The following is a 26,219-nucleotide window of genomic DNA, read 5'->3' as shown; positions in this document are numbered from 1 at the left end:
TGGCAGGGAAAGAGAGAAAATGAACGGTAGTGCACAGGTGGGAAGAGCAGCCAGGATGACACAAAAGAAATGTGAGAAAAGACGTAAGAAGACGAGGACGCCGCCAAGAAAAATTGGTGGAAAAAAACTCGAGGAGATACTAATGAGAAGAAAGGTGTGGATGTGTGGTAAAAGTGTGTATGTGTGTGATTCTGCAACACATGTGGCACGTAAAGAGACCCGGCTTGTCTCATTAAGCAGACCTCCCAGTGACTTAACATTTCCCTCCCCAACCAAATAGAGCTACAGTGAACAGGAAGCTGTAGTCCTGTAACACAGGTCGGGGTTTTTGTTCCTAGTATTTATTTCTTCTTACTTACAAATATGCCATTTCAAAGACATCAAAGTTGTTTTTATCAGCACTCTGAAAAAGATCAGCTGACAAAGCAAAGCTCTCCAGTTTCTGTTTGTATAAAGTCAGGAGGTTATTGTGTGTGTGTGTGTGTGTGTGTGTGTGTGTAGGCCAACACAGCAATAAATAGTTCCTCCTTGTGGGCGGAGGTGTGCAGTGACTCACGGCGTAGTGAAACTCAATTGCCTGGATTGCTCAAAGTCATCCTCGCTGTTCCTCGTGTGCCGCTGTGATGAAGTCGTTCTTCCTGTTTTGCCAGGAGTTCTAGCAACCAGCGGCTTTGTTTGGGGGGGTTGTGGGTTTGTGCTGTTTGAACGTGTTTAGATAAAACTGAGACACATGGATTCTTGCATGGAACAAATAGCTTGATTGCTTTCTTTACAGCAGTGAGATCGCCTTTTGTGAAGTGTGTTGAGGTCTGTGTTTAGCATCAGTTACTCTCTCATAGCGATGGCAGAAGTAAACCGCACGGACGTATCTTTTATAGATATTCAGTACGGCTTCACTGAAGAGTGAAATGGAAAAGGGAGTCGATCACACTCCTCGTGGTCTCCTCGTGGTATCGCCACAGCTGCAGTGGCCTTGATGTGTGTGTAGTTATATTTTAGAGTAGGTAGCAGCTCTACAGATCCTCTGCAACACCCTAATGCAGGAATATGTCTGTTTTAATGCTGCGAACACAACGACCAAACTTGGCAAGCAGTTGTTGGCTATGAGAGCTCCCAAACAGCTGAAATGAAATGTGTCTGACTGTAAATATTCAGGCTGTAAGCATGTAGTCATAGCGGTGCTTATACTGGGATCTAGTAGTCTTCTAAAGACATCTAGCTGGTGGCATGCAGCCTAAATAATCGGGAAGTCATTTTGTTAACGGTGAATCAAGTGAAATTTAGCATTTCATTTTAAATCCGTTGTGTTGAGATTCAGTAGTTGTAAGGCACTCTGCTTGCCAAATTTCAGACTGAGAAATTTCAGGCAGCCGTTTACAACTTGCGTGAGTGTCGGTTTAAACATGGAGGATCATATTTTTGGGGTTCCCTCGTGCATTCCTCCTCCTCCTCGTATTCTCCATGTTTCCTGCCTGTAGATCCTGTTCAGAATTTGTTTGGATAAAAGCAGGCTGAAGCCAGACATGTCTGACCAACCTGACCACAGTCTACAGTGAGTGAAGTGTTTCAGGTTAATTATGAGTTATTGGAGGATGATTTGTAATTACATTTCATCTTGTACTTCACAGATACAAGCGTTTGGATGTAAACAGCTGATTGCTTATCCTTCAGACACTGACATGACATAGACACAGCTCCTTCTCTCATGATGTGTGTCTCTGTGGTTTCAGCAATGCGTTTAAAAAAAGATTTGGAACTTAATACGCAGACTTCACTAGGATTTACTAGTATTTGGCCTCACACTAGAGGAGAGAGGGGGGGGGAGAAGGGAGTAGTAGCTGTGTTTTTAATTTCCTCCAGCAGCTCTTAGCCTGCTTTGTCTAGAGTCCCCGTGGTGGATTGAAAAGGTCTGGGTCAGGATCACCCCAGGACAGGGTGGTGGTGGTGGGGAGGGTGCCATCGGCCTGAGAGTAGACTAAGAGAGAGGTTGGGTGAGGACAGGAGAGGGACATTTAAAAAGACTCTCTCAAGAGTTTACCTCCCATTACAGCAACTTCCTGTTCCTACTCCAGTCTATGACCTCATGTCAGCTGTTCTGTATGATTGATAGATAATTACTTTATTAACTCTGGTCATTATTTAAGCCGTACAATAGAGTTCTGTTGTTGAGATCAAGTTGTTTTCTTCCTTTTTCGGATCAAATATTTGGACTTTGAACTGTTCTGCTCTCTCACAGTTCAGCTTCTGTTTGCTCGATGATTCTCAGAGATTTCTCATAGTATATTTGGAGATTCCAGCATCATCTCAAGGCATGATGGGAAAGATTAGAGATTAAAATATGATGTTGTATGTTTGGGATCTGTGTGCAAAGACTTGAGGTCCTCCATGAAAGTGGAAGGGTCATGCAGAGGCAATGGGATCCACCTTTTCTTTTTCATCTCGAGCTGGACGTCCTGAGAGAAACGTGTAATGGTGACTGCCCTGCATGTCCCATCACATCCTACTATGACATTCCTGGAATGGAGGTGAACTTGGGTTGAGTGCACACTTTGTACCGGAGCGTGTTTGAGGAGAATATAAAGCCGTTAACGGTATTATCCAGGCCAATATATTTGACTTCCTTCATCTAGAAAGCTCAGGCAGTTCACGTCAGGTTTTAGTAAAACTGCTTCCTCTTTTATTTTCTGGAGGAGACATTACACTAAATAATCTCTAAATTCTGCATCAGTTAAACGCTACTTGTTGTGAGATTCTTTTGACTTTACAGTATTACGCCCACAATATGCCAAACCTTTCCCACACTGGCCTAAACAACGACTATTGTACAAACCCAGTTACAGTAAATGTACGGAGGAAATCCCAAAGGAGTCAGTTGTTTAACAGACATCAGACGAGCTGGACACTATTATCTCTCTCTGACCGCTATCTCTCAGCCCTGCCTCTCTCTCTCTCTCTCTCTCTCTCTCTCTCTCTCTCTCTCTCAGAGCCAGCTGGGCTTATCTAGGCCATGCAGCTACACAAATGCTGGGTGGAGGCAGCTGCAGTCGTCGGTTCAAAGCTCAAAATCAGCTCAAAAGGCATTACTCCGTCATAAATAATGTTGTTCCTACTATCTTGATTTTCAAGTGCAGTGACATTTGTTCCCAAGAGCGAACTGTGACCCCTGAGTTTGTCCGTGTGAGACCTTCACTCTGGAGAGACGCTAACTGAAGGAAAATGATCTGCAGCAGTCAGGTTTCTCTCCTCTGGGAGCTCGCTAAGTCTTCACATAATAAGGCCCGAATAACTGCCTCTTCTGTCAAAGGCCCCATTCAGGGAGAAAAATCAAACCGCGAGAGGTCTGGTGAAAAAAGAGAGAGCGAGAGAGAGACTGCTTGGGTTTGTGTCAGAGACCCTCTTTGTTTGACTGCACTGTAACCCCCCCCCCCCCCCCCCCACACACACACACACACACACACACCCGTTGACCCTCTTTTGCCGTTGCTGCGTCATGCAGAGTAGGTTTCAGAAAATAGGACGACATTGTCACTTCTTATTAATCAGCCGTGTTAAAAACACAACTGATGGAGATGTCACTGAGTGTAACTCTCATGTCCTTTATGTCTTTATGCTATATGACGTTTTGGTCGCACGTCAGCATTTCGTTATGACATAAAAAGTTTGGTCTTCATTGATCATGATGACGACCACGAGACCGTGGGAACTGTTGTCAGACTGCGAGGTACATGTTCAAGTCCACAAATCATCTCGGGCTGCAACTAATGAGTATTTTCATTTTTGATTATTCTGCCAATTAATTTTTTTTCAAGAAGTTGTTTTTATAGCCTATAAAATAATGAAAAATAGTAATAAAAAAGTGACTCCTTCACATTCGTTGTGATCTTTGACGGGATTAATTGAATATCAAATAGTTAAATCTACTTTTTATGTATTTTATGGGTATGTTTATGCTTTTAGATGTCGGAAACGTGACAGAAAACGAGGAGAGACAAAGATATGGTGAATGACAATCAAATATTAATTAAATTAAATCAAAAATAAAGAGCCCTGACCGGACTTGACCTAATGGCATTTTGGTTTCTTAACCCCTAAACCACTGGAGCGCCCCTCGTTTTAATACACCAGATAACTTCAGAGATCAATACAGAGGGTTGAGTTTTCACTGTTTGTATTTGTTTTTTATTTTCTTTCTCCTCAGTAGTTCTCGAATGTTGCCAGATCCCGTTCTTAGCCTAAAATACCCTTTTTTGGCTTCTTTTCTGGGCTCGTGCTGATTAAATAATCTGTTTTTACCGAGGTGCATGGAGGAATGCGCTTTAGGAATTTTTTGATTGAGGCTTACCCCACGCTTCACCCTCCCTGATCCGGTCACTGGAAGCAGTGAGATGGACTCCGAACTTAAGTCTGGTCAGGGGCCTGCTGAAAGAGAGACTACATCTGTTTAGGTCAGTCGTCTGCAGCGGCGCAGGATCCCGAGCTGTTAACCCTGACCCCTGACCTCCCTTTGAAGGAGGGAGTTTCCTCAAGCTAATCATTATTTAAAGCATTTCCTATGGCACAGCTGTAACCAGGGCTCTCAGTGGATACTGTAGCTCCTCTGTGCCAGATATAGTGTTTCTATAAAAGTAGAGCTTCCGGAGGAAAGCCCTGACTCCCTCCCAGCTGTTTGACACATCGTCTCTTCTCCCCGCTGGGGGCCTTCTATTCCTGAAGCCTCATCATCATTTATCCTCATTAGTCTGTCACTGCTCTGATTCCGTTACAGGAAGAACCTTGAAAATCACCAGCAGTACAGGCTCACACACACTTACATGCCGACACACTTCTGCCCCCGCTTCCTCCCATGAAGTACCTGGGAATACACCCGCACGGACACTTTCTGTATCCTATTTTGAGTTTTATAAACATTTTGTCTCCAAAATGCTCTCATATTTATCAAAATAAGATGAGTTTCATAAGAGAATCAGTGTTTGATTTGTCTTCACACAATGCAGCTGTAAAATAACTTTGGCTATGTTAAAATAGAGCCTACGATTTTAGAAATTCTCATTTTTAAATCTGATCAAAGAAGAAGAAAACAAGTCTACAAATCGGCTATCGGTGCTAAAAGGAATAGTTCAACATTTTGTAAAATGCGCTTCTTTGCTTTCCAGCTGAGAGTTAGATTAGACAATTAATGCCTCGCTCACATTTTGGTCAGCAGCAAATGGTATTAAGGTTCAGAACCAAACTCTAAATATGCATCGTGGAGTCTAAACCTCAAGTCGGAGAAAAGATTGACAAAATAACGTACGAAACACAACAGCTGCAAACATGTCCGCCATCCCACTGTGTCAGTTGGCTTAAAAACCTCTGCTCGGGTCAATCGGTGTGTTTCTGGGGTTTGTGTGAGATTATGGTAATAAACCAATGATTACCAAACCAAACCCTTCACCACAATCAGATGGTATAGTAGCTGAACTCTCCGTGGAATCAAATCACAGTGCACAGCTTTGACATAAACTGAGAAGATCTGTCTCCGCTGTCCAGGTCCGTTACGCAGCGGAGTCTTTAGAAGCAGGAGCAGCCAATCGCTAATCTGTCGCTGCCGCAGCACACGGTTATCTGACTGCACCTGTTCGGCCACGCTGAGTACGAACGCCAGCTAATCACTGCTGTGCTACACAGATTGAACATGACAGATGTATTTACTGTAGTTGATTGCACTCACGAGCTGCCTACAGAGCTGTCAGCTTCTTGACAAGTGAGCAAACGTGAATTTAACATTATTCCCAATTATAAAAATGTGTCACTGATACCGTGCACGGGCCGGCTAGCTTGCCCGGCTGTCTCTTGATGAAGCACAATCATTGTTTTTACCCGTTGGCATGTATTAGCTTTGCTCGGCGAGCATTAAACTGAAACTCTGTAAGTACAAGCATTCAATATACTTGTATTACTTAGTATAAGTAGTATATTCTTACATCAGTGATGTGACTGCTTCAGTATTGTTAACATGATTGGTGTAGTGGCAGTATAGGATGAACATATTTGGCTAAGAACAACTCAAAGTTTATTGGCAGGAATACCAAACCCCTGTCAGTAGTTGGATGGTTTTCTTTTTTTGCTGTTCATTGTTTTGAACCACAATAGCAAGACAACTGGAAACTGGATTTCAGCTCAGTTTAGCAGCACAGTAATTAAGCCATCTAAGCAAAGTGATAAGATAAAGCAATTATTTAGATGCAAAATGATTCAAACATAGAAGTAAAAACACACAAAAAGAAATCCCCAGACCCTTTATGTCACAGAAGATGAGTACTAGTGAATAATTTAATGTTACACTCAGGCTGTGCCATAGTGTCTGTAGTAAACAAGCAGCCATGTGCCTCTCTCTGACTCTCTCTCTCTGTGTGTGAATGTGCGTGAGAGCGAGTGTTTGGCTCTCGGGTTGATCAGCGTGGAGCAGCAGTAGCCCGCTGTTCTCCCGTGAGACGTCTCTGTGGGAGCTACAACAGCTGTGACGGTGTAAGTCACCCCGAGGACCTGTCGTTACAGCTGTACACACACACACACACACACACACACACAGTATCACCTCACACCAATGGGGAGATAGGCCGAGCCCAAGAGCAGCTTCCTTATTGTCTCTTTTCCGTTTGTTTTTGCATTGTGAGCAGTCAGTGAAGTATAATTATTATTTTATTTTGTATTATTTTGTATTATTTTTATTATATCTGTCCTGTTTGTAAAGTCTAAGCTGTTGCTATTTGCTTTTAAACTGTAAAGATGGGTGTTAACCTAAACACAATATCAGCTGTTTCAGCATTTAAGAGCCAGGTTTCACATCATATCGTGTCTCCTTTGCAGCAGCCGTGTCGTTCTTGTCAGGAATGTGCCCTCTGGCCTGAGTTTGGATCAAAGAATTAGTGATGTGTTCGTTTAACCAGAGAGAGAACGACTGCTCTTGTGTCTGACCTGCGCGTCACTGCACAGGAATGCGTCGGGCAGTTTCTTAGACAGTCCGATAAATCCGGCCCGGCCTCCCGCAGCCGCTACAGGTAGCTAACCGACAAAGTCTAGATGGTAATCGACCGGCACCTGACGCCATCTGATACGCTTGAGGAGCCAGGAGAATGTCTGTGTGGTGACGAATCCGCCCCGTCCAGAGTAGATTATGTCCCAGACATGCAGGCCTGGACTCACTAGGAAGTCATTCTCACTCACAGGAGCAATCTTAAGACAAACAGGGGCGTTTTGTACTTGTTTAACCCGTAGACTTCCAGTTATAAAGTAACTAAAGTTTACCCTTTAAACTCCCGTGCTAATCCTCCTTACTTACTTACTCTGTCACCAGGTTCAAGCTTTGCAGATGTAATTGAAAAGCCTCTCCTTACAGCCGACTCTGGAGCTTTGCATGTGTCTGGTTAACTCACCATAGATGGCGTCTAAAGGCAGCCCGCTATAGGAAATGCAAGGAATTTGCTAGACTGGATTATGCCACGGAAACAAAAACAAGTAACAGATGCTGGAAGTCTGCTGATGAGTGCACTTTTACAGCCCTGAGCTTTTTTTTTCACGTCTTTGAAGAGTTAAGAGCTCATTCTGACACGCTTTGATGCTCGTGGTTGCGGGAGAACGAGAGGGGAAACGGACCGAGCGATGAACCCACAGAGGGACGGGGAACAGATCAGCGGACAGTCGGGTGCACGGTGCAGACACAGAGGTACAATTAGAAAGTGTGGAGGGTTGAATCTCCCCCACCGAGAGAAGGCCGGAGAGCACGCTCCACTGTTATTTTACAGTAGAGTTGCTTCTTAATAAATCTACCCTAAACTGGTTTACAATTAAAAGTATTTAATCCTACTGAAGCTAATACAATTACAGAATGAAGTACACTACTAACAAAATATATAATAATATGATCCGCGCGGAAAAGCTATTCACTCGCGACTCAGCCTGAAAACACAGATGCTTCCACGCTGAGAGCCGAGTAGGAAGAGAGTGAATACCTTTCCAGCACTTCCTCTTACAGTTTGAAATCCCCTCCCTTTTGGCCATCTTAATTCCTATTGGCTAATTTCGGTTGCCTCCTCCTGGCGTCAGGCTTCCGAAAACCCTCGCACGGGCACAACCTGCAAATGTCTGTCTAGAAGTCTGACTTTCCCTTGGCTATTCTTCACAGTTTAATACATTCAATGACTGTCTTTTATGGCTTAACACTTCTTTGGTAAACATTCTATATAAAAGATTAGGATTTGCAACTTTTGGCAAAAACCTTCACAAGTTTCACAAGCAAATATTAAGGTGCTACAATTCTACTAAGATACACTTCTAACTACAAATTCTAAAACACTTCTAATTATGAATCTTCTAATTATGTATTCCAACATACTTCTAATTATGATTTCTTAATTATGAATCATTAAACACTTCTATTATAATTTCTTAAAACACACTTCTAAACCCCAAATTTCCTACAACTGTCAAAAAGCACAAGTCCAGAGTTTAGAGCAGGTGTAGTGTGAGAGCTCTGCTGCAGTCTGCTGCAGCCACACGCATCACACTGCAAAGTGACCAGCTGATGCCGGCTGTGTGGATTACTGCGTGGTATCTTCGGGTTGCGTGTCCTGATTGCCGGCGGCCCGCCGCCTACATCGCCGGTGCACCTTCTCGTTCCTATAGCAACCGGCACCAGCATAGCGATGAAACGGCTACGGCAGCGTTTCCAAGTGGTTTCTGGTGGAAGGAGCTCTGTGTGGTGCATATGACTTCATCACTGTATTTTCCTCTCATGATGCCCAGATTTGAAGCACACAAGCCAGTGGACATCACTCGGTCCACATTTAGACATGTCAGTTGTGATTAGTTTATAGGTTTTTGTTCTGTTGAGCTCTGAATATTGTTAACATGGTGCAATGATCCGTTTCTTAACAGGTAATAATCAATAAACAAAGGCCCACATACTTGCAGTTTAGTATTTCTTCCCAAATGCAGTCTGAGTAGATAAATGCAGCCTCTGTTGATGGGTGGGAGTTACACGAGAACAATAAAGTACTGCCTGATAACTGTGCACGCTTACTTTGTAAGTTCATACTGGAACGTTAGAATAGGCGGATCATCGATCTCTTATTTTAGAATAAATCTTCACTCATATTGATCAGCTACTGATTGATCAGGATAACTCTCAGCTGGATGTATTTATAGCGTACACATGGATACTTTACGAGCACACTGTGTGGTTTCATTTAGATTTTCCTCATGCGACATTCATCCTGATTTCATCCTAATGGAGACCTCCACAGCGGGAAGCGTTTCAGCCTCGTGTCAGGAAGCAAAGCAAGCAAACACACCCCTCTCTCTCTCTCTCTCTCGCTCTCTCTCTGTCTCTCTCTCTTTCAATTTGAATAAGATGCGATGGCTATAATCATGGGGGAAGAACGAGGGCGTGGGGGAGATGTGAAAGGATGAAAGTGTGTCCCCGCCTCCCAGTGTTGGAGTGTGAATGGGGCTGCCCACCCTTCTCTGCAGGGGGTTCCCTCCCTCTCCTGCAGCATGTGTTCTCATTACACACGCTAGACTACAGCATAACATGCAAAGATCATGCATTCTGTTATCACTTAATGAAAAAATGGACATCACAATCTTTCAATGGCTTGTTTTGTCTGACCAACAGACCAAAAACAAAAACAATACGGTTAACAGTAATATTAAACTGAGAAAATGTCACATTTAAGAAAATAGATCATTGATGCCTGACAACAATAATTAATTGATTATAAAAATAGTAGCTTTTCTGTCCAGCAATTAATCATCTTCATGTTTAACATCTGATTTAAATTGGTTTTATTTATCGGACGTCTATTATCTCGAAATACACACGCTGGCAATGCTAATAACGTATTTTTTTATTTATTTTGCTCAACAGTAAAAAATCAGTTATCTGTGCCGTGTCATAACCTGTGATCGTCCACGGTGCACTCCGCCTCTCGCCTCATGTCAGCTGGGATCGATTCCAGCCGCTTGCCGGTTTGTAAAGGATGAGCGGTGACAGATGAAGGATGTACGGATATCATAACATGCGTTAACCTTATACCCAGAGCTGAAGACAACAGATGAACAGTCTGTGAGGCTCAGTAGGCTGAACTCTGGAGGAGTACTGACACAGCAAATATTCACGCATCACTGTTGTGACAGTAATCACGTCTTAACCACAACATCAACGCAATGATGGCGAAGGCACATGCACCCACTCTCTTTATCCATATCAGTGGTGGCTCCACTTCTACTGTAATGAGAAAAGTCTTCTCCGAAACATCCCTAACATACGAGTTTAATACTTACTGTGCTGAAATCATGCTGTCATGCACACAGACACTCAGAAGGAATAAGCCAACTGTGCTTTGACTGTGTGACAGTTATTCTGTCTGGAAGGATTCAGAGACTCCACGACTAAATATGCGGCAGACTTGCAAGACTTTACCAGAGTCACACAGATGGACACGTGTGGTCTGAAGTCAGCTCTCTGCACTTCACTGCTTCACGTCACGGTTCAGTGAAGTTTAGATGTGCGGCGTTTGTGGAGGCTACAGAGGTCATTTGTCTTCATCGTGGTGTCCGTGGTTCCTCTGTCGAACGTGTTCTGCCGTGTCTTTTATTGGGTCATTGGACCCGGTGGACTTTACAAGCTGTTCAGATCCACCACCTTTTCACATGTTCTGGTTGAAAGAAGCGCTCTAGATTTAGTGTTCAGGGACAGGTACTTCAGCAATGCCGCAGAAACCAACTTTGTGATCCTCACACGAAACATTTTGAGCTGACAGTGTGTCACGGAGGTGATGAATCAACCCTGTGGCAGTTTGAGGAGTGTGTGTGTGTGTGTGTGTGTGTGTGTGTGACCAGCTATATAACATTCGTATGTGTCCCTTCACTCCTGCTGTTGTTTACCAAAATAGTTTGGGGCCGACTCCCGAGTCATGTTCTGTGGAAACCTATTATTGCCAAAAAATATGTCCAAACACCCATGCTTATTGTTTTCTATGAAAGCACACACACTGGCTGCATCTTGATGAGTCAACGCTACAGAAAAGTTGCTTCCACACTACTACCGCTGTCTGAATGCCAACTCCATTATGTTCTATGAGCATGCGTTGACGTGACTTAAGGTGATGCAGCCAGAGTGTTGCACCTTAGTTTCTCAAATTGACTTTAAATAGTTATTTGTTGTCAAACTTAAGGTGGAAAACAAGTAGGACAACTTGCAATGAAAGCAGGAGTGTGCGTTCAAACAATATGCCGAGTAAACTGGAACTATGAGCTGACGTTTTGGCAACAATACGTCTTCTTTGAGGGAAACGCTTGACAACATCTTCTGTATACAAAACATCTAAATCTATTCTCAGTCACATTATTCTTAATACCTGTCACATGATGCCAGTTTACATTCAACTTTAAAATTAATAACTGGATGTAGGTGATTCAGTTTTTATGAGTTTGCCCCAAATGTATATTTGTTTATCTGTGTTTGTCACTTCCAGTTTTATTTTTTGAAGGAGATATCTGTCCTTGTGTGTGTGTGTGTGTGTGTGTGTGTGTGTGTGTGTGTGTGTGTGTGTGTGTGTGTGTGTGTGTGTGTGTGTGTGTGTGTGTGTGTGTGTGTGTGTGTGTGTGTGTGTGTGTGTGTGTGTGTGTGTGTGTGTGTGTGTGTGTGTGTGTGTTAGTTAATGACTGCACACATTCGCTTACCTTCTACACAAAAGCTGCAGTATTTCACTGAGGCTGGGGTCCGTTGTGCAAAGTCTTCCATGGTTGGGAAGTTTTCATTTCCAGTTTAATTTCCCTTTCAGGGCAGCGGGGTGAAGCCAGAGCCTTGAGTCCATGCTGACGCCGCTGACTTTAAGGGCTGACGCTTTGCTATAGGAGAATAGACACTCTCACTATCATTGACCCCCATCCACCCCCCCCCCCCCCCCCCCCCCCCCCCTCAGCTAAGGACAGTGTTATTATGCTTGCCGTGGCAGGGTAAGTGGACTCTGATTGATCAGTATTGATTGGAACTGTATTTGTCAGACAGTAATGGGCCTCCCCCTCAGGACATTATGTCTGCTTATTCCCACCCACCCCCACCCCTGGCCCCTCTTCACCCCTCTCTTTGCGTCCTACTTCTATTTGAAGAGCCCCCCCGCCCTCTGTTCTAAGGCCCCTCGACCTCTAATCAAAGTGCACAGCCTCCTTCACTTATCCTCCTCTTCTTCCTGTATATTTCCATCCATACTCAAGAAAGAGCTGGAAGATGGAGACAGGTTGTAAGGAAGTGACGCAGAGGTCGATGGAGACCAAACCTGAGACCAAACCTGAGTGTTTTGTTTTGTTTTGTTTGCTACAGTGTACAGATGATCTGGTTCTATTACATAGTATTTAAACTAATACTAAAACATCAGTTATTTAGTGTGTGTGCGTGTGCGTGTGTGCACGTGCCTACATGCAAACGTGCTTACAGATACTGCACAGAGAAACCGCCTCAGGCATCTTTGTCCAGGCTCCTCACAAACAATAGACAAATGTCTGTGTGGATGACCTGATGAGCGTGGAACTGATAACAGCTGCTCTGCAGAAGCAAACATGCACACGCCCAGTTATTGCTACTACACACATGATGTGAAAAACAAAGCATTACATTACAGTATGGCAAAGGGTGCAGATTAACGTGTAAGAAACGCATTGGTTCAATAAGTTTTGTTCACCTGTTATGCATTATATCATACAAACTCTTCACACGTGGAAAGTGAAAACCTCATGTTGTTTCTATAACTTTACCAAGTTCTCAATTTCTCTCATTTTTCCTACAGAGTAAAATACTGAGCCTTCCCTTTCTGCATCGTGACGTCACACCTCACCTGCTTTACCTGCACACGGCACAGCTGAAGGGAGAACAAGGTAACATTAGTACATGTGTATGTGTGTGTGTGTGTGTGTGTGGGAGATCATTTAGCAGAAAGTTGTATTTTGTTCATTTTAATCTGAGGTTTGATTATGTAGACTTGGCAGACTTGATACTTTTTAATGTTTTTAAGTATTTATCTTATAATAACTGCAAGTTATCACATCAGTCTGCCATTGATAGTATTTTTAGGCTCTCTGCATCTGGTTCTGATTTGTATTATTTGTGTGTGTGTGTGTGTGTGTGTGTGTGTGTGTGTGTGTGTGTGAGTGTGTGTGTGTACGTGTGTGTGTGTGCGTGTGTGTGTGTGTGTGTGTGTGTGTGTGTGTGTATGTGTGTGTGTGTGTGTGTAGGCAGTATGAACCTATTCTGTCTTGATACTTATAGATGTGTCTGTATTGTGCTTTGATTTAACTCTGAACACAACTCGCTTTGCTTGCAGAATGTTTGGTTATAATCAGAGAGACTTGATAAAAGGCTAATTGACTTGATGACCTGGATATTTCTCGTTAGCGTCGGTGTGCGCTGTCTGCGTTTTATAGATAAAGCACTTCCTCTTCCTCATCTGCATTTCGTACTGATAATGAGAAGCAGGTCACCTGTTATACTCTCTCCTCCATGAAGGTGAGCTGCAGTAATAACCACAAACACAACTCAACGTCCACTTATATGGGCGCTCCCACAATGCAATGTTCTGTGTGCTTTACTTATTCTCTCTGATTCAGGTTTAAAACTTTCGTGTCAACAACAGCTGGAATACTCAATAATGTTTTACTCTTAAGCCTGTAATTTCTGTGAACTATGAAAATATCTTACAGCGGTGTATGTTATTCTCTTACACAACACTATGGAGCAGAGGACTAAATACTAAAAGCAAAAACAGTTGATTGCTCCTTCAATCAGACCTCCAAGGTTCATGTCTTAACCTTGTTGAAGTGTCCCGCTGAATCCCCTCCGGCTACCACCACGCTGACCTCTGACCTGCTGTAATGTGAAAAAGAAATTCTCTGTTGAGATGAAATAGATTATTTCTGTGAATTAATGGACATCCAGAGAGATTGAGGGTCTTCCTCCTCCTCCTCCTCCTCCTCCACTTGTGCTGTCTCAGTGTCGTGGGACTGCAGCCTGACAGACAGACAGACAGACAGACAGACAGACAGACAGACAGACAGACAGGCAGATGGAAGTGACACCAGCGACATCAGCAGGATTGAGCAAAAACAATGTAGATGGAAATCCGTGGAGACAATGACAGCGGTGTCGGGAGAGACTTGAGGAAAAGACCGGGGAAGGAAAACGAGTGTTGGGGAGAGCGGGGCGACAGGGAAAGAGCTGCAGCTTAGTTAAGCTCCAGTCTGAGGGGGAAAGATGTCGCCTCCTGATAAACCAAACACACGTACAAGCTCAATATAGACCAGGGTCCAACTCTGTGTTTCCTTCCAGCACAATGTTCTGATATGTCAATGTTGTGTTCCAGTGTTTCCTGTCGAGGGTTTGTTGTTGATGGAGGGCTTCAGTTTATGTCTTGACACTCAAGTTCGAGACTTCCAGGATCGCCTGCAGTGTTGCACGTAAAGAATGCGGCGCATGAGCATTTCGTGCCACTACTGTCGGTATATTTGAAAGAATGAAAGACGTTTTCCTGCCGCAGGGAAAGAAAACACTTCTCTTGTAGCTGGGTTCCAGTGCGCCGTCGGGTCTGTAGCCCTGTAGCTCCATTGGGTTTGTGTGCCAGCTCAACATTACATTTGTTTGTCAAATCTGTTACGTAGCTTGGGAACGCAGGTTGCCTCTACGATCACATCAGGAAAACGCAGACAGACACCGGCAGTCACCCTGTAAGTGCTCTTCATCAGCCCTTTATAATTGACAACTTCACCTCTGCCTTTTAAAGGCACTGACCTTTTTTAGCAAAGCACTGATGTCTTTTAATTGGAGACTCCTGCAGAGCTGTTTTTTTAGTCTTTTTGGGTCCAACATCTAGTCTCTTAACAAGCAAAATAAATCTTTCATATATCATATTTTAGTTGTTTGCAATCCTTCTTCCTGGGCTGTGAAAAGATCCCTTTGTGTTGCGACTGCACTCTAAGTATAGAGGGATAGAGAGTATCTTGTTTTCTTAGCTAAGACCAAGTCCTTTGAATGCATCGGCAAAATAATGAAACTATTCCAGGTGTGTGGCCCGGCAAGGCTATGCCAGGAGGTTAAGTTGAAAGCAGGTCAAGACTCGAGTTCAAAACTCAGCTCTGCATCTGATTTAAATGAAACAAGCATCTGCGTTCCCAACAGTAGTACAACACGCCGTTCAAACTGTCTCACATAGCTGGAGATTATTTTTATGTTTCTTCATCTCACCATCTCTTTTGTCACTTCAGCTGGCTCTAACTCCAGTAAGTCTTTACGTCCACATGAGTGGAGGTCATTCAGCCCCGATGGCGCCTCCTGGTGCGTCCGCTCCTCCAGAAGCCGAGGTGGCATGAATGCTGGATGTGATGTCCCCGCCAGCACGGTTGTATCACAGAGTCATGCTCCGCTCTGCTCCTGTCTGCCATCTGCCTGTCATATGTACAGCCATCTGTTCTTCAAACCAGCCCATAATGCAGCTCGCTCTCTGGCATCGTTGGCTTCATTTAAACAATTACAGTAACTGCTGCTGATGTTTGATGTCGGGGGAGTTTTTTTTTTCCAAGGATTTATCAAAACCTGTTTTGAGCCGCCTTGGCACAATCAAAGCAGTTTGTTTGCTTTTTTTTATTAAACATTTAGTTAATTGTAGATTTTCGGAAGCCTTTGGTCTTTGCCCGTACATCTCTTCATTTGACTTTTGCTTGCCGCCACACATCCCTTCTTCAATCTGGCAGGTCTACCTCTCCTCATCGCCGATGCTTTTACATTTGCAACGAGCTCTCCGCGCTGATCTCTGGTCTGACCGTACCCGGTATGACATTCCAGCAAGCGGCGTCATCAGCTGGGCGCCTCCTCCACACAGAGTGCACTCATTCCTCTGGAAACTGTACTCCTCTGCTAACTCTGTCATTACCAGCATCTAACCAGTGTAATTACCAGCCTCGGTGTGTGTCGGTGGCGCGCGGGCCAAGCCTGCACCACGCAGAGCAAGTAGGAGCGGGTGTGGAAGGAGACGAGGGAAGGGAGCATGAATGGGAGAGACGAGGAGAGTCTAAACAGGGGGAGGTACATCCCCCAAAGCTGAAATAATTACTGTGTGTGAGTAATTAAATGGCTGCACGTTGTCTTGTGAAGTCTGGGCCAAACCCGCATGTGTCTGCTCCATTCTTACTGTATTCTTCTCTCTCTGGATTTATATATAATCCTTTTAGTTGATAATCATACTTTATAGTTCTGTTGATTACACCTAGCTCTTTACTCTCCCATTCATCTCACCAGTAGAGCAGATATGTGGTTTGTTGGTCTACAGTTTATTGGCTTCTTCCCCACTTCTGTGCAGGGTAGACGTTCTGGTATTCTTTCCATCATACCAGAGGTGTAACTTTTTTTAAATATTCCTCCCTGCAGTATTAGTAGACTTGTTTCATGAAGACTAGGTAGGAACGGGTAACTTTCTCTCTAATGGGTGGTGTGCTGGCAGAAGTCACTGGTAAAGATCAGACCACACCCTTTCTCATCAGGCACCTCAGACACATAATGAAGCCATTCTGCAGCTCCTGCAGCTGGGGACGGATGCTAAACTGGGATTGGGCCTCGTAGCGGACCACAGGAGACAGCCCTCCGGATGAGGAGAGTCTCTGTCAGAAAGCATGATCAGAACGGGAGCCTTTTGCCCGTGGTTCTCCGAAAACAAAGACATGATACATTTGCGTGGCTGATGACTATAGGGGGGATTTTGTTTGCTGTGAATTGAGGTTTGTGTGCGTGACTGAGTAATGCAGTCTCGAGGCCAAAAATGAATTCAGAGAGGACACGTAAAAGGCGTTGATAAAACACACAAACCACTGTGAGCTCCGTGGACACAACGAGAAGTTTGACGTTATGTAAATTGGACTTCGTAACGAGATAGTCCACCCAGAAGTTGATATTTGTAGAGCACACAGAAACTGAGGCAGCTGGAGAGAGATTTGTTGTTCTCACAACAAAGTAGGCTTTCTACAGGCTAATACTTCGCTAGTGCTCCGATGATCTAATGTGGTTAGATGCGAGTCCAACAGATTATACCGCTGTGTAGGTTTGTGTTTGTTCTGCTTGTGGTTGAATCATAGGATTTAATTCCTGGAAGCTTTTGTCTGAAGAGTAATAATGTTCCCGCTCCTGCCTGATTGATCACGCCAAAGAGTTTCACACTTGTGACATTTGAAGGGTCAGTGACTTAAGATGTGTAAAAGCTGGACATACAATGAAGAAACTGTGTGTTGGGAAATTTGTGGTCGAATTTTGGCTGACAAAGATAAATGAACGGACTTATGAATAACGAATGAATAAGACTTGAGCGGAACAAGAGCACCATTTAAAAGGGTAGATATGCAGATTGGAAGTGCGTTTGCCCTCTGAGCAAATTCTGTGTAGATATTTGAAGGAGTTTGGTGGTTTGAGGAGAGACTTATGTAGATAAAGAAGCTTAAATCTAGGAATGGAAAGCTAATGAGAGAATGAGATTAGGAGAAGTAAATTCAGGAGAAAGGGGGGGGGGGGGGGGGGTTTTGACTCCAGCAGGAATGGAGATGGATTGAGCTCATTTACATGTTAGACATTTCAGGTGAAGCTCTAAAACATATTAAAAACCCATGTTTTCACATCTCATGTTGAGTTGTGTAATCTGCGTCTTAAAAAGCAAACAAACGAAGTAGAATTGTTTTGACGGTGGATTGTTTGCACAATTCACCCCTTCTTCTTCGGCATCATCAGTAATTTAATTTATTTATATCGTCAAGTTATTATACAACGCTTGCGAGTACTAACACGTGATATGATAATAATTCATTCCAGACCATATTGTCCCTACTGGTTTTCCATCATGCTTTCATACTTTGCTCAGTATGATCGTGAAACAAATATTAATTGGCATTCAATGTGGTATTAAAAGGTCTTGTGAAATGAAAAATGTAACAGTACTCTACTGTTTGTTGTACGAGGCTCTTCTGTCTGTCTTTACTGCCAGCACGTTGTCATCGCTCACTGTGTTCTTAATGTGACTCATCCAGTGGAGTCATAATCAGTTCGTTGTATTCTCCAATATTAATTCCCGGCCGGTCACTCTCAACAAAAACAATGTGACCCAAACTTTTGTCTGGACTGAAGATGACGGTAAAAGAGAAGAATGACTCAGTCTGCTGGGAGCTGTACGAGTGCAACACATAAGTCTAGCTTTGTAGACCAACTAAACATTAAGAAAGGATAAATATAAAACCTACATGCTCTGACACTATTCCTGAATCCTGCTGTAACCATCCACTGAAGACATTAATGCCTGTAAAAATGATGAGATCAAATCTCCAGAGAGACATACTGTAAGATGCTTCTGAGCAAACAAGAGTCTCTACGAGGCCGGTAGGTTCTTCAGACGTGATGCACTGTGACTGGCCTATTAAAGCCCGCCCTTGTGGTTCACTGAGCAACGTACCGCTCTCCTCCTCGCTCTTTCTCGACTCTGTCCGATCACTCTATTTCTGGATTTACCCCAACTCACCCCTCCAGCTGTTTGCTCACTCTGTGCCTTCGCCCTTTTCTGTCTCTCCTTGAGTCCATGTTCATCTCTTCGTCTCAAAGTTGCAGTTGTTTGCTGTTTAGAGTAGAAATAGAGAACATTAGCCACATATAAGCTACGTCGTCATCACTGTGGGCCTTTTTCCCCAAATGAGAGACAATATACACGAGTAGTGAGAATGCAACAGTGATGAGATGTATAAAATGTCGGCGTACTCAATCTGTTTAAATCTGCAGCTGATAATATTAGCTGAAGTGTTTCAGTTGCTTTAATCTGCAGCAGAGCTGCCACAGCGTTCGTGTCCTCCGGGTGTTTGAGTGTGTTTGTGTGTGAGCACACATGCACTCGAGTGCACACAGCGTGTGATAATAATATCCCTTGTCAGCCTCCTGAAGATTAGGCTCAATGGAAGAAATCCTCTGTCATATTCCCTCTCTTTCTCTCTGTCCTCTCTCTCTCTCCTCTCTGTCTCTCTCTCTCTCTCCGTCTCTCTCTCTCTCTCTCTCTCTCCGTCTCTCTCTCTCTCTCTCCGTCTCTCTCCGTCTCTCTCTCTCTCTCTCTCTCCCTCTCTCTCTCTCTCTCTCTCTCTCCGTCTCTCTCTCTCTCTCTCTCTCTGTCTTAACAGTCTTACATTGTTTTACAGTTGAGTGACTCGCTCTTTTCTAAATTCAGCGCTCGGTTGTTCTTTGTGCCTGTGGAGAACATGTGGGTCACACAAGCTCTGTGATTTAACAGATGCTGATTTTCTGAAGCTGGTTTGTTGGAATGATTGTTTTGTTTCTTCTTCTGTTCTCAGAGCTGCGGTAGACTGAAAATAGTCGGAGGAAGAAGACGACCAGTGCTGACTCGAAACTGGTCCTCAATGGACCAGTGAAATCTTTTCCACCCTGCCAGTTAAAGGCAATGTTTTTGGGAGCTGGAGGCCGTAGCACCGTCAGCAGAGTGTGTGTGGGGGCCCCTCCTCTTCCTGTTTCCCAGCACCCCTCCTGACATGGGATGCCAGCCTCGTGCCTCCCTGCCCTGAGCTCTCCTGGGGCGTCATGAACAGCTACAGAGACCGAGGGGTCACTTGCACCTCCTCAGACCTCCTGGATGGAGGAGGAGGGTTCCCCCAGCACACTCTGTTTCGTCACACGCCAAATGGCCACCCAGCTCCCGGCCACACAGACCCGTTCATCCAACCACGCATCTCCGTGCCCAAAATGGGTGTTAGGGCGCGGATTGCAGAGTGGCCTCCACGCCGCGCGCAGTCCAGGGAGTCGCTGCTTGAAAACGGGCAAATGGGCGGCTTTCACCACGGAGATGACGCATCAATGTCCTCGTTTTTGTCGTCCGACATCGGTCTGGTGCGGGGAGGAGTTACCAGGTTGCCACGGCGGCGGTCCAAGGATGTAGAGTTCAGAGGAGGAGGGTTTAGCGTCGAAAGAAGCTTCCCGTTCAGCCTGAGAGCGTTCCCTCCACTGAGACAGCGCTCGAACAGCGAGGTGACGCTCAGCGAACAGGACGAGAATGAGGTGGGTCTTTAATCTCCTAAAGTGTGTTTACACTGACTTTGTACAAACAAACAAAAAGTTGCAAAGCACTACTTTGACTGGTCATGATGCACTTTCCTGCATTTAATATGTTTGTGTATCTTCTCTGATATCAAAGAGAGATCACCAAGAAATAACAAGATTATGAGCACTATTACTCGAGACTGCAACTCCATGTCATGTATTGTGTCACGCTAAACTCTCATATTTAATACAATAAAATCCTCTGGTTGATCTGCTTTCACACTACAAACAAACCACAACAGAGCTGAGTCATCAGCTTTCCCTCCCGCCTAAACTAACCGAACTTAGCAGGCAAACTCTCACCAGAGTTTGTTTGAAATGAACTAAATACGGTGCTTTTCGCACGTGACCTAACTCTATGTTTGATCAAACTATTAATATTAATGTTTTGTATCCACTGATATATCTTCATGAACTGAAAATGCTCTCCCCTTTCTGCTTCAAGGTGGAGGTTCGTGGAGGTTGCGGGATGGGTAACTTGTTCAGAGAGTATGGCAGCACCTCCTCCATCGACATCCAGGGCATTCCTGAGCAGAGTTTCTTCGACATGCTCAGCCAGTTTCACCAGGAGAGGCCCGACCAGCGCAGCTCAGCACCCGCACGCCTCGGGGAGCTGCTGCACGCTCCAGACGCTCCCTCGCCTGGTCCGTCAGGTGGGGGAAGAAAGGACGGAGCCGAGAGAGTCAGGAAGAAGAGTGGAGGGACGGAGTCGTCGCTGGGCACCTCCTCTTTGTTCAGGAAACTCAGGAGCTCGAGTCGCGGCGACCTGGATGGAGGGAAGGGAGAGACTTGTGAGGACGGGGGAGGCCGGGGTTCAGCAGACGCCTCCTACAAACCGTGGGTGTGCCCAAAGAGCTTCGTCCACTTTGACGCTCAGAGTATCTTGTTTGACCTCCACGAGGCGGCGGCTCAGCGGGGCTACGCCGCCCAGAGGAGGAACACGGCCACGGGGGCCTCAGCCGCGTCAGTGTCCCTGTCCGCCTCCAGATCCTCAGCTCCGAGTGTGAACGACCCGGTTTACTCCAGCATAGAGGATCTGACCCTGAGCCTCGAGCCCGGCTCCATGACACCTTCCCTGTGCGTGGACCCACTGGACGGGCCTCCCGGAGCCCACAACTCGAGCCCACTGCTCCTCTGCTGCCCGCACTTCCTCAATGAGACCGGAGGCCACGGGGAGCGCAACATCAGCTTCCTCAGCTCGTCAGCAGAGCGAGACGGAGGAGGAGACGGGACGAGGGGTTGGCTGAGGAGGAGCAACGCCAGCGTCTCGGTGCTGGAGGTGCCTATTGAACAGCAGGTCACGAGACTGGAGAGACTGAAACTGTACGGCATCGAGCACGTGGACCTGGGGGCCCGGTACTACAGAGACTACTTCCATGGGAAAGGTAACACTGAGACACTTTTACTATAGTTCAGATATCACACATATTCATTGATGAAGAACCGGACATATCAAAGAGAAAATGATTATACATGGTTATGGTTTGCAGTATTACAACATACGTTTTATGTTGTAGTTTATAGATGCTATAAACTGAATTTAAACCCTTTATATTCCAGTTATAGTGAAGTAGGAGAGTTTTTTTGCACAGTACCTTTGAAAACAAGGCAATTGCAATGGATTCTTTATAAAGATTCAGTTAGACAGGAAGATGGTACCTCGGGCTCTCGAGAAACTAAGACATTTTTCACTATTCTCTGACATTTTTATAGATTAAATTATTAGTTGATTAAGCAAAATAGATTAAAAAAAGTATTTTTCTCAATGTGAATGATTAATTGTTTGGTCTTTAAATATTTAAAAAGGGAAAAAAGCCCATCATAGTCTCCGGGCTGGCGATTAGCAAAGCAAAACCTAAAAATGTTTTGTTTGAGTTTAGTACAAAAGACTGAGAATACAATTCTGATTCATTTTGTAATATTTTATAAAAGTCTATAAAATGTTGGTAAACAGTTGACATATTTATAATATGTTTATTTAATATATTTGAAATATGTTTCATTCAACCAACAGTCCAAAACCCCAAACACATTCAGTCCCCTATCATAAGAGAGTGATAAAACCAGATTATTCACATTTCAGAAGCTCTGATTTGGGCCCCTCAGCGTAGATCTCGTTCCTCCGGTGTCATTCCCCAAATCTCCTCCTGCGTCTGTTAATATCCAGCTGGGCCTGAGCAGAGCGGAGCGGAGCAGAGCAGAGCGGGCCGAGCTGGCAACGCTCCCAGAGGTTTTATTACACATGTACCTGCAACTGGACTGTTGGCAAACTCTGAGCTGATAATACACCACCTGCCTGTCTGCACAATCACAAGTACCACTTACCATGGTCAGCCACTGCAGCTTTGTTTTACATGTCGTTTCCACTGTCAGAAGTAACACCACAGAGGAAAGGTGTGTGTGTGTGTGTGCGTGTGCGTGTGCGTGCGTGCGTGCGTGTGTGAGAGAGAGAGAGACGTGTGTGAGATGTGTTTGTACACGTGTTTGTTGACATTTCATGTCAACATCACCTCTTCAGATGCTGGGGATGAAACTTCCTCTGGGCAAACTTCATCTGGCTGCACCCTAATTAGTGACAGATGCTGTTAGGACCACATGTGTGTGAGCAAGCGTGTGTGTGTGTGTGTGTGTGTGTGTGTGTGTGTGTGTGTGTGTGACAGGCCTGCAGCCACACAGATAAAGGTTATCGTTCCAAAAATATGTTCTGCTGACTCGTTTCCAGCTTAGCTGTCCCCCAGAACGCAACTGTGATTGCGTTGCGTTGTGCGAGAAAGCCTCGTCAAAGAGCTGACATTTCCCCCCCCATGACATGGCACGGAAGCTAAAGCTAAAGTCTCTGAACGTGTACGTCATCTCGGTTCACTCCAGTCAGACGGGGGATAGAGGAGGAAGACTTGTCGAGCTGGATTCCTCCCCCACTGTGTGGAGAATTTGTCTTTGGACTCTCACACTGCCTGTGGCGTTGGCATTAACGCGGCTTAGCTTTAGAAGAGGACACGCGAGATGCTGGTGAAGTGCGTTGAAAGCTTTGTCGCAGCCTCTTATTGGATGATTACGTTGTGTGCCAACACGGGTAACAAGCCACGGCATGTTAATTGGCAACTTATGACACTCTGTTTTTGTTTGTTTCTTGTGTCTTTATTGTGTATACAGTCTTGTTGTTAAACACAGTAGTGAATGGTATTTTATTCCCTCGTGTCAGAAAAATAGATTTTGTAATTACTTGAGTATTGATTACTAGTTAGCATGTCATTGTGTTAGTCCTGTCCTTGACTCAATGCCCCTCCTGCTTATTCCACATACAGAGTTACATGTTCTCTCTCTTTATTATATCAAACCATGAGGCCTTTTTGTTACTGACGCTACAAATTGTAGGACCAAGTATCAAATAATACCGAAACCTGGGATTGAATACCTGGATAGTGTTGTTTACTAATTCTTAACTGAGATATTTACTTTAATATTTCCAGTTTTAGACGTTTGACATCTTTTGGTTTGCAGAAAAACATTTCTCAAAGTGAATGATTAATAGTTTGGTCTATAAAATGTAAGAATTTATTTTTTTTTTTTAAAGATAAAATAATTTAAAATAATAGTTGGCGATTAGCAATCCAAAACCTAAAAACGTCTAGTTAAGGTTTAGTACTACAGAAGAGTGAGAATACAATTCAGATTTTCTTGATTCATTTTTTTGGTCTATAGACATTTTATAATATTCTATAACTGTTGGTAAACAGTTGACATATTCAAGTGTCATATTTGAAATATCTAATTGTCACGTTTTATTCGACCAACAGTCCAAAACCCCAAATCTTTCAGTTTACTATCATCTGAGATTGAGAAAAACAGGGAATATCACATTTCAGAAGATAAAACTTGTGAACATTTTTGCTGATAAAGATGCTGGAGTCATTCGTCACCTGTTGGGAATGTTAATTTCCAGAATAATTTCCTGTGGATTCCTTTGACTAACACTCACACATACTCTAGTCTTTCTGTGTATAACACCAACAACCTGTCGATGTATCCAACCACAGATGAAACACAACTCAGACATGTTTCTCCTCCACACTAACCCTGACACTGATCTCCATCTCTTGTCGTCCTTCACATAGAGCACTCAAACTACTTTGGGACAGACGATAAGATGGGCGCTGTGGCCCTGAGCATCCGCAGGGAGAAGCTGGAAGACACCAAAGACCTGAAAGACCAGTACCAGTACCGCCTCATCGTCAGAACAAGTGAGGTAAGAACGATCCGCCGCTGTTTGTTCTGAGTGACGGTGATGAGTCGCTGTGAGTGTGCACGCTTAAATTAATTACTTTCTACAATTATTTTACCTCCCTGTTCCTACCCATGACTCTCCTCACCCTCTCTGCCCTGGTTCTGACCTCCCCCCCCTCACCACTTACCCCCCTTCTCTCCTCTCGCTCCTCTCGGCCAGTGGAAAATTCCACCTGCGCGGTCTCAGCAAAGCCAAACCAAACACTGGCTGCCCTCACAGGAAGCACACCCAACCACTTTTCCACTTTGGTGGCTCAAATACTCATAAAGCTTTAAGTGATGGGCTGGTGATCATGAAGAACTGGTTAAGATTCTCCCTCAGATTTGTTCAAAGACTACAAACACGCCTTTCACGTTCATTTACTTTCAGAGCTTTTGCCTCCAGGGCACCAAACTATAACAACAATATGAATTCATTATCAACAAACAATTGGATAAGGCGCTTGGTTACTTTACAAGCAAAAAATGCCAAATATTCACATGTTCCAGTTATCTTTTGGCTTTGGAATGATGATGACGTCTGTGGGAAAATGTGATCAGCATTTGTTTTTGCCTTTTGACATATTTTATACCAAAATGTTTAATTGATTCATCAGGAACATAATTGGCAGATTAATCTTAAACAAAAAGAATCCTTAGTTGCAGCGCTAGTACCAATCACTTGATCACAGACGGTGTTTTACAAATAGTGTGTTAGTCTTCTGTTTTTAGGTGTAAGAGAGGTCTGTATGACCTTCTTAATGTGTTATAAACACCTGTGTAGTGACATCAAAGTAACTCAAATAAACAGCAGCTTCTGTTCATTGTGTTCCTGTCGGTCTTCCTCTGGCCCTGTGTTGGTTCTAGCTGGATTACATGGCTGCCTGGCCTCATCACCTTAGCGCTGGTGTAACAATGGAGCCTCTCCGCCATCTAAGTACACAGAGCTCAGCTAACAGACACACACAGCACACCCAGGCCTACTGTTCCCACACAGAAAAAAAAAAAAAAAAGAGATTGATTGCTCTCAAGCCGCAGCTGCTCTCAAATATCCATCCCCCTTAATTCTGTCATTTAATTCTGTGCAGCAGTGCTGATGCAGCGAGGTGGAGAGACTTCCTCTCTCCGCCTCCATCACACACTTATGCACGCAGCCCTGTGACGTTCCTGCCCAGCGTGTCTCACTCCCTCGCTGCTCGGTCGCACAGAAGCCGACGAGTTGAAGGGAAAGCTCCACAAGTTCAGCCGAGTGTCAGTCAGGTTTCATTTATCGGCGGCACACCCGAGCCTCCGAGGTTCAACTGTCTCTCCGGCCCCTGCCAGCTCCAGAGTCTGCGATGCATTTTTAATGAAGCCGCATTTGTGTGTGTAGTTGTAAGTGTGTTTGTGTGTTTGTGTGTGTGTGTGTTTGTGTGTGTGTGTGTGCGCGGTGAGCAGGAACAGCCCATTCCTCCCAACTGTGTCTGAGGTTATTATAGCCTCACTGTTTTGAAGCTGGTCAATTTCCTCTCACCGGGGAGCAGCACTCTGTGGCAGCACAACACTGAGCAGAATATTAATTCACAATACTGCTCGACCTAAAATCCCACACACAGAGCACTTTCTGTGTGTGTGTGTGTGTTGGACAGAGAGAGAGTGTAGCTTCAGAGCACTATTATGAGAAGTGAGACCATCCCTCGTGGACCCACTTCAATCTCCCAGGCTGCTAATCATCCACTCCTCCATTTCCAGAGGCGTGGTCCTGTAGCTGAGCCTGACCTCTGAGGTCTCTCAATACACCTATCTTAATATCAATAGTATTACT

The 26,219-nt window shown here is 44.5% G+C and overlaps 1 protein-coding gene across 13 annotated transcripts in view; it reads left to right on the top strand.

The window, feature by feature from the left end:
- sipa1l3 (signal-induced proliferation-associated 1 like 3) overlaps positions 1 to 26,219 on the top strand; it is a 63,160-nt gene that overhangs the window by 17,006 nt on the left and 19,935 nt on the right. For 4 of the 13 annotated variants that reach the window (XM_076100422.1, XM_076100429.1, XM_076100428.1 and 1 more), the window contains 4 exons: positions 12,828 to 12,915; positions 19,393 to 20,110; positions 20,598 to 21,537; positions 24,268 to 24,398. In XM_076100422.1, the coding sequence (XP_075956537.1) occupies positions 19,637 to 20,110; positions 20,598 to 21,537; positions 24,268 to 24,398 (1,545 nt within the window). In that variant the 5' untranslated portion in view covers positions 12,828 to 12,915; positions 19,393 to 19,636. Of the gene's footprint in view, positions 1 to 7,552; positions 7,706 to 12,827; positions 12,916 to 13,272; positions 16,145 to 17,632; positions 19,302 to 19,392; positions 20,111 to 20,597; positions 21,538 to 24,267; positions 24,399 to 26,219 lie in introns of those variants that run through there. The other 9 variants (XM_076100434.1, XM_076100425.1, XM_076100423.1 and 6 more) reach the window with 6 other exon arrangements.

This window comes from Anarhichas minor, unplaced genomic scaffold (genome assembly GCF_050575085.1).
Source record: "Anarhichas minor isolate MPS153535 unplaced genomic scaffold, ASM5057508v1 ptg000026l, whole genome shotgun sequence".
In the NCBI taxonomy this organism is placed as follows: domain Eukaryota; kingdom Metazoa; phylum Chordata; class Actinopteri; order Perciformes; family Anarhichadidae; genus Anarhichas; species Anarhichas minor.
This window is presented reverse-complemented; position numbering and strand designations above follow the sequence as displayed.